The 10,778-nt window shown below is 38.9% G+C and overlaps 1 protein-coding gene across 1 annotated transcript in view; it reads left to right on the forward strand.

Annotated features, from left to right (window-relative positions):
• Positions 1-10,778, forward strand: part of CEP192 (centrosomal protein 192) — a 131,517-nt gene that overhangs the window by 83,915 nt on the left and 36,824 nt on the right. Inside the window, exons 25-31 of the mRNA XM_019668227.1 lie at positions 200-263; positions 687-826; positions 923-1,015; positions 1,587-1,705; positions 2,609-2,785; positions 7,396-7,486; positions 7,644-7,820. Coding sequence (XP_019523772.1) covers positions 200-263; positions 687-826; positions 923-1,015; positions 1,587-1,705; positions 2,609-2,785; positions 7,396-7,486; positions 7,644-7,820 — 861 coding nt within the window. The remainder of the gene's footprint in view (positions 1-199; positions 264-686; positions 827-922; positions 1,016-1,586; positions 1,706-2,608; positions 2,786-7,395; positions 7,487-7,643; positions 7,821-10,778) is intronic.

Raw genomic sequence — 10,778 nt, forward strand, 5'->3', positions numbered from 1 at the left:
AGAGGGCAGTGTCACTGGCCCTCATATGTGGGATCCGAACCGGGGCCCTCTGGCATCCCAAGCGAGTTCTTAACCATCGCGCCACTCGGCCGGCCCGAAACTGTTTTACTTTTATTAAGATACTAATTTTAATTTAAGATTAAGATCTTTAAGATTTTAATTTTAATACCAGTGTACATTTAAAAAATTGTTTTTACAGGATCCAGAATTTCTGATAATTTGGATTCTTTTCCATAGTCCAAAGAAACGGATCACTTCTTCAGGTATCATGTTCACATTTTATGGGAATTGCTCTACTCTGTACCTGAATAAATTACAAAGTTGGGACTTATTTTTTTTGTTCAGTAAACATGAATACTTTGAGTAATTTGTCAAATATTTTATGTTGTTTTAAAAATGGGGGCAGAGAGCATGCTATTTTGGGTCAAATCCATGTAATTGTGGGTAGCCCAAGCAAGTACCACTGAAAATATTTTGGGATATTTTTTATTAATTTATTACATATAGCAACGGGATGTTTTCTTCCTTTTTTCCCTTTCTCTCCTCCACTTATTTCTGTTCCTCTTTGTTCTTTAAAAAATTATCTTAAGATTTCTTGTGACTGATGAGGGTATAGTGTTTGACCACTCATGGCATTTAGACTTAAGTAACTCTGGTGCGTAAACTAAAAGAATGAACTTTTATAGAGATTCTAGACTCAGCAGAAGAATTCATGGCAAGAGTTGATATAGAAGTTGATAGCCCAAACCCTACACCAGTCATTAAAAGTATTAGACTTCGAGCAAGAGCAGGAATAGCTAGGATCCACGCTCCAAAAGACTTACAGGTATTCAACTCTTCTTTTTGCCATTATTTTCTTTCAGGTTGATTTTATTCTAATTGTGACAGTTTTTTAAAATGACTGTTTTACCTCATCCTCTAGACTATGCATTTATTTGCCAGTGTGGCTTCCTCAACAAAGCAGCACTTACCTTTGAAAAATGCTGGGAATATTGACGTTTACTTAGATGTCAAGGTAAGAATTTGTATCAGTGTTTTACTGTAGTATTTCCTCAGACTATGAGACTATGAGTATCTCCTCACATTCTGAAGGTTGCTATGCTGCCTACCTTGTCTGAGTGCTGTGGGGATCAAATGGGAGAATCTATGAGTGCTTAAAAAGCTGGGGGTTACACTCGTGTAAAATAGATGATAAGGAACTTTAACATCTAGTGTTTCATATGTAAGAACCAAGTTCTTGGTTAGTTCCTGAAAAATTCGTGTGTCTCCTGTGGCTAGGTAGAATTGGAGGAGAGTGATCCACATGCATAGACATTATTTCTGAGACGTGTGGGTGAGTAAGAGGGTAGGGTGTTAGTGACCAGGAATTAGGGATGGGGTGGAAGATAAGGTTTGTTATGGAAGAGGAAGGAGAAAGAAATGTCCTTTCCAAGAGAATAAAATGATACAAGAAAGTGATGGACAAAGAGGAAGGGAAAAATAACCTGTCATAGTAAATGAGAAAGGCATATAAGACAAGGAGAGTAACTGAGTAAAAGCCATATTTGCATAGGTCGGCATTTAGTTATAATTATATAAATATTTAGATCCCAGATCAAGGTAGTCACTTTTCAGTGGATCCAGAGACTCTATTCCTCAAACCTGGAGAAGAACACGAAGTTATCATTTCATTCACTCCAAAGGACCCCAAAGCCTATGAGGAAAGGTAATGTAAAATTGTTTATAATGACAAGTTTTTACTCACTTCTCAAAACAGCCATTTATTTACATGTATTTCAGTCCACGGCCTGAATGATAGAGTACATGTTTTACTTTACTTAGCATGTTTAACCTCTTTCATTTAGCCTCAGATTTTCTTCCTTTGTTTACTAAAAATCTCCTTTTAAACCAGCTGACTAGAAATTAAGAAATCACTGTTTTCAAGCATATTCTGACAAAAGTAAATAATAGCATGTCAATCTTGATGTTTCTCATTAACTTTTTTTCTCTCTCCAAGGAAACTATTGGTTGACCTTGTTGGTTGTTAGTTTAAGATACTTTTCCCTACCCTTTCTCAGGGCCTGTAACTTTTTTGTCCCCTAAGTCATAAAGGGGTGAATATCACTATACATTGGTCAGAACACCATAGTCGTCAGTATTTGAACTTGCTTGGATGAACTTAGCACACGCTGTTTTGAGACACACATGGCCTATCTACTGCCCGGGTTACAGAACGCCTTAGAGTGCTCAGTCAGCTACTGTGACCTTACCAGAAAAGAGCTGATCTGTGCAAATGGAAATACTTGTGCCTGGAGCACTTGCCCTCAACTTCACTTGGTTAACTCCTTCATCTGGGAAGCTTTCCTCAACTTTTCACAAATTCCTCATAAATAGTATTCAGTAGTATTCCTGTAGCTCTGTGAACTTCTCCTTTTCCACCATGTAGATGGTATTATGACAGTCTCTTTCCTTGTCTGTAGTGTAGTCTCTGGAATGTAAGCTGTAAGGGTGGGAATGTCATTGTATCCTCAGCACCCAGCTCAGTTTCTTAGACAAAGGAAGCATGTAGGAAATAGTTGCCAAAAGAATTGAATTCTAGATGTTCAACTTAAATGGTTTTCTTTGTTAGGATCTTGAAAATATTTGTGCAGCCATTTGGTCCTCAGTATGAAGTGGTATTAAAAGGTGAAGTAGTTTCTTCAGGAAATAAACCTCTGGCATCTGGATCTTGCTGCTCATATATTCCATCGATTTTATCCAACAAGCAGTTTCTGGCTTGGGGAGGTGCCCCTCTTGGTAGAACACAGTAAGTATGCACATAGCAGCCTCTGAGTGCAAAGATTTTGCTGTCATTGCCTAATATTCTCTGCTGTGTTAGTTAGGACCATGTTAATGTTTTTAGAATTGAGTAAAGCTGTCTTATAGTTCTTAAACTTCCTATTGTGAATTTACATTTTTTTAACTAAAATTTTCACCTCTTTTTAAATGCATTTCAAAAGAATAAAGGTTTCAATTTTATTAAGCTTTTGGTGAATTCTCTGCTGATTTCCAAATCTAGGCAATTAAGAGTACCTTTATCCCTTCTCTAGAAAGCACTATGAAAAAGCAGGAAGAAAAAATAATCAGCGATATTGTATTCTGTTTAAAGAGTTTACAAACTAGTTGATGAATACTTCGTACCATAAAGTAAAAAGTGTAAGGGATATCTAGTAGAGCAGATATATTCTATCACAGGTTACTTTGAATTATATATCTAATTTTAGTTTTATATTTGATGTGACTATACATTATTGATAACACTGAGTTAATAAAATTAATTGGCATAAATATTTAGTATGTACAGTAATATTTTTCCCTTCATAAGCTTAGCAACATAGCTAAATTTTTTTTACCAACCTCAAATCAGTAAAAACTTATAATTAACAACCTAGGTAATTATTAAACGTAAATATTTGTTTACTCTTTATTATTTTGCACTTTTGTGTTTGTCCTAAATGTTTTACCCATATATTTCTGTTACCTGAAAGATAAGAAACTTCTGGCTAAATCTCTACTACAGGTGTGAAGAAATTACTTCTTTAAACTTATAGTTTTTTTAGTGCAAAAAGGATCTAATTGAATGACCCTCCTTACTTTATATAGAGTTCATACATCTGTATAACCACTCATGTAGTCATCTGTACCTTGTCTTGTTCCAAAAGCAGCTTTCAAAAAGACATAATAAGGGCCAGCTGAGTGGCTCAGTTGGTTAAGAAAAAAAAAAAAATGACATAATAATAGTAAGATAAAAACAATTTTAAGTAAAAAGTTACATGTGTGGGAAAATGAGATGCAGTCATCATAAAGATGGCATCTGAATGCTTGCTGGGAGACCCTGTGCCTTGATGCAGGTTTCAGGCTTGGAACTGACACTTCTCCCATCATCATTAAATGAGGCACATTATTCAGAGGATAAGAACAAACCATTAACTGTGAGAGAGTATCGCCATTCCTGCTACCGACTTTAGAGAGATGTTTCTTCCAGGGGCCCCTTTAAAGAGAAATCTGTGTAATATAGTGAATCTCAAAGAAAAACAACTCCACAGGAAATACTCAGGATGCTCCCCTTTAGGTGCTCCAGTCCAGAATACTCAGCGAAGGCATCTCTGGGTGCTGAAGCATGTGGTGTTTGATTTTGAGATACCTTAGGCACCTAGAAGAATGCATGGACTGCATGTTCTTTAATTAACTCTCCATAAAGATTTCTCTCTGCTAGACTTTTGAAAAGTCCTGAATGGCAGCGAGTGTGAGGTACTACACCCTCTTCAATAGTTTCTGTGTTGTTGGTTATATATGTCATATGCTTTTGGCAGCCGGTTAAAATGGAATCAGGATTGACATTTACACTGAAGGGAAAGGCTGAAGAATGACATGTCCCCAAGGAGAAGGTTTTTCTGGTTCTGTACAGTTGAACCCAAACAGTGTCTATATCCCAGAAATTTACTTACAACGTTAATTTGTGGTCTGCTTCAGTACACATACAAATAGCTGATTGAGGCCTTTAGTTCTGTACTATGGAAGGTGGCCAAAATAATTTAGCTCAGCCATTAATGTCTAAGATAAAAAGGAAAGGAAAATTATTTTTGGTATGCCCTAGCAAGCATAGCACTTGTCCTACAACTGCTCTTGTCCATTAAGTTAGAGGCAGAAGAAAGCTCAGTAAGATCCATCATCATCCTTGTGTTCCTGACAGAATTTCCTGCCTTGTGATAAAATTTGTAATAAGTGATTAATATAGTAGAAATGGCTGTTCTTAAAATCTAGCTGCTCCTCAGATGCCACACCATCCTGAAATCTCACTCACAACTCATCTGAAGCCAAATTAACATGTGCTAAACTTTTTTTAAAATCAGAAATTATGTAAATTGAAAACAGATGCAATGTTTTGTACATACTTTTGGACCTATCAGTGGCATTTTTTCCCTAGCCCTTTCCTGTGTGAAGGGCCTTCAGGCTGTCCTTTACTTCTTGACTTAACTTACTCATGGAGCTTCATGGACTTCTTTTTAATCTAATAGATGTATGAGTAAGTCCCATGCATGCCAGTGCAAGGAACTGACCCAAAAGCCTATCACGGTTCCTGTTTACAGGAGTCTGTTAGATGTCTTACTTCACCCTGGAGGAGCTTGTCAGTCCTGTGAGAACAGCTCTGCCTTAGTCAGTTGATGGTATGGTACATGATGGCTAAAAGTAGGCTTTTGTGAAAGGAACAATACCAAAGCATTAAATGTATATTAAACATGTTAATGTATGTATAGTGTAGTACCTACCTAGATTATGGATTTGTGTTTCTTTTGTTCTCCTCATCCTCATCTTGGTGTCCTGCATAAAATTATAATTCTTCTCACCACAAATAGCTCCTACTACTCCTTTGTAAAGATGTTGCAGCATAGTTCATGATAAAGAGGTGTGCTGTCTGTTTAGAAAAACGTCTTGCTAATTTCTTGCCCACTATGAAGTGTCCGAAGAGGCAGACAGAGGCGGTGACTCAATAGATGCTAGGAGAGGACTCAGAAACAGTCTGGGAAATGATGCTGCCCTACTAGGTGCTCTTTCTGTGCAGTACTTGCCTGTTCCCTGTCCCACTTTGGAGGAGAAGGTGCTTGTTGAAAAGGGAGATTTGAAGTGAGCTGTTTTTCCAGAGTACAGAGAAATAATGAATATATAATTTGAAGGGCAATATTCTCATTGAGTTAATGGGTTTTCCCTCAGTTGCAGATAGGAATGATAATTAATAAATTAAAATTATTTTTTTCTGTGGTCCAAAGTATTACTTCATTCCAACTTGATAGTTTTAGATTTCTAAGCTCTGTATTTTTCAATATATTTATTCATTCATTCTAGTTTCTCATAAGCCTGCTTACATACTTTACCTATTTTTTGGTTCGGATTTTAGTATATTTTTCTTATTAATTTGTGTATAATTTTTGTATAATAAAGGTGTAACTCTTTCTATTTGTATAGTTCCTTTTTAAAACTAGAAATGGAGCCCCCACCCACCTTGGTAGCTCTGCTACTTGAAAATTACAACATTTCTTTAAAAATAAAAAATAAATAAAAATTAAAACTTTTTTTTTTTTTAAAGATTTTTATTGGGGAATTGGGGGATGGGAACAGCACTGGGGAATTGGGGGAAGGGGAACAGACAAGTTGCNAAGATTTTTATTGGGGAATTGGGGGATGGGAACAGCACTGGGGAATTGGGGGAAGGGGAACAGACAAGTTGCTGTCGTTTTTTTCTTCAGACTAGTTGTGGAGAACGTTGCTTCACTGGCCCAAGTTGGCACCATCATTGCGCTGTTCCCGGGTGAGGCAGATCAGTCGACGGCTTCTGGACGGCCACTCACTGCGGCTACTGGCCGCTCATGCTGGCTGCTGGCTACACACGGTAGCCCATGGCAACCCACTGCCACAGGGGCTGCAGCCTACGCTGTCGCTGGTGACTCAGGGCAGCCCAGCTCCACGTTGAGCTGTTGTTCAGCATCTTACCTGTAGAGGGCAATGTCACTGGCCCTCATATGTGGAATCCAAACTGGGGCCCTCTGGCATCCCAAACCAGCTCTTAACCAACTGAGCCACTCGGCCGGCCCTAAAACTTTTTTAAATGACTTTTTTTTTCTAGGCAAGTCTTTCCCGGTCAGTATACTTGTGGAAGGCTTTTCTCATGTGTGCTGATAGCCAAAGATCTTAGCTTTTATTTTGAGATAAAGCTCAGCAGCTTTCCCACAAGGGGGACAGGGCATAGACCACAGCTTAAGAAATTTAACTTCTGATATTCAAAACTTGAAAGAAATATCAACTCATGTACTTATTCTCTAATGAGGAGAGGATTCATATACTTTCAAAGACTGAAGGATTTTCTTATTACCAGCCAGCTGGTATTCATATGTCTATTCTACTTGCACTGTAACTTTTTCAAAGTCAGGTTAATTCATTATGTTGTTTAAAAGACAGCTTTGTGCAGATGAGCCTCTTAGAGTAAAAAACCTGGGCAATGTTCCTAGGACCCTTTGTATACTTGAAAACTAGGTATTTGAGCTATGTATGGTATTGACTTAATGAATTGTTAATCTGAATTTTCATTGATTAATGTTGTATAAGACAAATAATACCTATACATATAGTATAAATAATAAGGGCATCTGAGGAGCTGTAATAGAGAGATTAAACCAAAAAGCTTCTCTTTTATCAGCCTTCAGTGTGTGTTTTCAGAAATGTAGAGTTCCAGGACTGTGGAGAGACAATTTCAGGCTGCTAACATGACATGTGTAATCAGTCATCTCTAAACATTGCAGTTGGTGTTAATTGGCTTTGTTTTTATAATTGTAGCAATACCCATTGAGGAAAACTACATTTAAAATCTATAATTGTTTTTAGGCTTCAGAAACTAGCTTTAAGAAATAATTCTGCGTCTACAGCCCAACACTTACGACTGCTTATCAGAGGACAAGATCAGGACTGCTTTCAGGTTTGTCGAGTGAATGGTTTTGTTCTGTTTTATGTTTTGTTTGGGTCCAGAACACTTCCATATATAGACCATTTTGTGTTTTTGAAGAGTTTGTGTTAATGGTGTGTTGTATTTGTGCTATGCTTTGTTTTATTCAGTGATTGTTTTTAAATTGTAGCTTCAGCACACTTTTGGTTCAGAAGAGCGACTAACCAATAACTATGAGATCAGAATCCATCCAAAAGAAGACATTAACATCTCTGTATTATTTGCACCTACTCGATTATCTTGTATGTTGGCTAAACTAGAAATTAAACAACTTGGAATTCGATCACAGCCAGGCATTAAGTTCACGGTAAGATAATTTTACTGCTTTTTTCCTTCCATACTCTGCTTTTTATAAATCAAAATATATGATTGCCTAGATTTACAGACAAGTTGGAGAGTAATTATGTATTTTGTAAAATTGTTATGTTATAAAAGCAGACACCATAGTATTTCTCTTAGTAATAATCTTTTTTTTTTTTAAGATGTCACTTTTCCTCTTTTTCTTTTTTTTTTTTTAAAGCTTTTTATTGGGGAATTGTGGGAAGGGGAACAGACAAGTTGCTGTCCTTTTGTTCTTCAGTCTAGTTGTGGAGGACGTTGCTTCACTGGCCCAAGTTGGCACCTTCATTGCGCTCTTCCCGGGCGAGGCAGATCAGTCGCCGGCTTCTGGATGGCCGCTCACAGCGGCTGCTGGCCGCTCACGCTGGCTGCTGCTGGCTACACACGGTAGACCATGGTAACCCAGTGCCACAGGGGCTGCAGCCTACGCCGTCGCCGGCGACTCACGGCAGCCCAGCTCCAGGTTGAGCTGTTGTTCAGCATCTTAGCTGTAGAGGGCAGTGTCACTGGCCCTCATATGTGGGATCTGAACCGGGGCCCTCTGGCATCCCAAGCCAGCTCTTAGTAACGCGCCACTCGGCCGGCCCAGTAATAATCTCTTCTAATGCTTTTAAGTTTCATTTCAGTTTGAGAATTTTGAAATGCACCTAACTTTTCAGGTACACATTTTTGGGCAAATCCTGATCAAACTACTTCAGGTACTACTGTCTTTCCAAGTAAATTTTATTCAGTCAATTCAAAATATCTATTGACACCATATGCTAGACTCTGTTTCGGATACTAGAAATACAAAGACAGGAGTTTTTATATTTTGTTCATTCCCACCATAATTTTAAAAAAAGATTTCAAGTCATTTATTTAGATATGTTCAGAGCACTAAGAAATAAGAGTGATAAATCATTGAGAAAAGGAACATGAAACTCAGGCTCCATTAAAGTGCATACCTTAAAAATACACAGTTGTTTGACAGTAGGGCTGGGACTAAAATTTTGGTTCATTTCCTAGTGTCAAAGAGGGAGTGTGATAAATTACAAGGTTAACAATACCTAAAAGGTTTTGTTTATTTGTTTTTATTAGATATTTATGACAAATCTAAATTTATTTGATGCTGGAGCTTGACATATTCTCTCTGTAGCTCTTCTGTTGGCCCCATGCACTACAGTGGGCAAAATTTTTTAAAGATGTAAATGCATTTTTAGAACTAACATCTTCACATATGAGCCCAGGACACAATGCAGAGTACTGCATACTCTGATGATCTGGCTTCAAGTAAGGATCGAGTTGTTTGTGGGGAGGACTAAATGCGCTGTATCTTTCAGACTGTCCTGAATATATTTTGATTAGTTTCAGGTTTACTAGCCAAGATTTTGAGGTTATTTCTAAGTTAAGAATCTCAGGAAAACTAATGATTCCCTGGTGGGTTAGGGCAGAACTGTTAGATTTGATAATCCAACCAAGCAGGAATTCGGGTTGATGCTCTCTTAAGACAAACCAAGATCCTGGTAGGAATCCTGCCTAGGTAGGTGCCACCCGTCTTCCCTCAGATGTGGGCTGAACGAGACCTGAAGTGCACAGAGTATGGCTCTTATCTCACAGGACTTAGATCATTAACTTTGATGTATCTTCGTGGAGATAAGTAGCCTGGTACAGTGGTGGAAGAGCGCTTAACTCTAGGGATGAGAGAGTCTGAAACAGCCCTGCCTCTGTTCTTCACACTCACCGTGGACCAGTTATTTCACTTGCACATGCTTCATTCCCTTATCTGAAATGCAGTTGTCACCTCAACTTCCTGGTGTGGTTCTGAGGAACAAATGAAAGTAGTTTTGCTTTGTGTACCATAAAGCATGATGGGAACTACGATAAAAATGTATGTATTGCATGCTGAGTATATTCCAGGTACTACTCTTAATCATTCCATGGATTATCACATTTTACTTCAAAACAACTTCTGAGATCATACCACTATCTCCATGTTACACATGTGGATACTGAGGCCTGTAGTGATGCCTGCCTGTGGTCATGTACCTTAGACACCAGTACTTGATCCAGGACCAGTTCACATTCAGGCTACCTGACTACAGAGCCCTTGTATATCTGTTGTGCAGACTGTAGGTGTTCATACTGCCTCTCTGTTTTCTAGTGCTTTAGAGCAGCAGTACTCTCTCAGAGGCCATTCAACCCTTCAGGGGACATTTGGCAATTTCTGTAGACAGTTTTGGTTGTCATAACTGGGGATGGGAAGAGGGTGCTACTGGCATGAAGTGGGTAGAGGCCAGGGATGAGGCTAACCACCCTTCAATGCACAGGATGGCCCCCACCACAATGAATGATCCGACTCAAAATGTCCACAATTCTGAGGTTAAGAAATCCTGCTCTAGAATGATAGTTTTTCCTCTTCAGTCTTTGGATTTATTAGCATTAGATTACGTTTAATTTAATCATTCTTCTTAAGGTTTTACTAAGTAGTTGTTTGTGATTCCTTAGGCTTTGAAAATATAGGAAGAATACTTATACTGAGTGTTTTTAAAACCTAACTTTTGGGCTGGCCGAGTGGCTCGTTGGTTAAGAGTTGGCTTGGGAGCGCGAGCTCTGAGCAGCAGGGCCGCCATTTGGATCCCACATGAGCCACTGATGCTGCGCCCTCTACAGCTAAGATGGTGAACAAATGCTCGCTCTGGAGCTGGGCTGTCATGAGTGGCCGCTGACGGCATAGGCTGCAGTGGGACTGCAGTGGGCTGATGTAAGCTACCGTAAGTGGCTGGCAGCCGGCGTGAGCTGCCGTGAGCAGCCGTGAGTGGCCGTCCAATGGCCGGCGACCGATCTGCCTCAGCCAGGAAGAATGCAATGATCACAATACCAACATGGGCCAGTGAAGCAACGTCCTCCACAACTAGACTGAAGAACAAAAGGACAGCAACTTGTCTGT

Source organism: Hipposideros armiger, unplaced genomic scaffold (assembly GCF_001890085.2).
Source record: "Hipposideros armiger isolate ML-2016 unplaced genomic scaffold, ASM189008v1 scaffold_522, whole genome shotgun sequence".
NCBI lineage: Eukaryota > Metazoa > Chordata > Mammalia > Chiroptera > Hipposideridae > Hipposideros > Hipposideros armiger.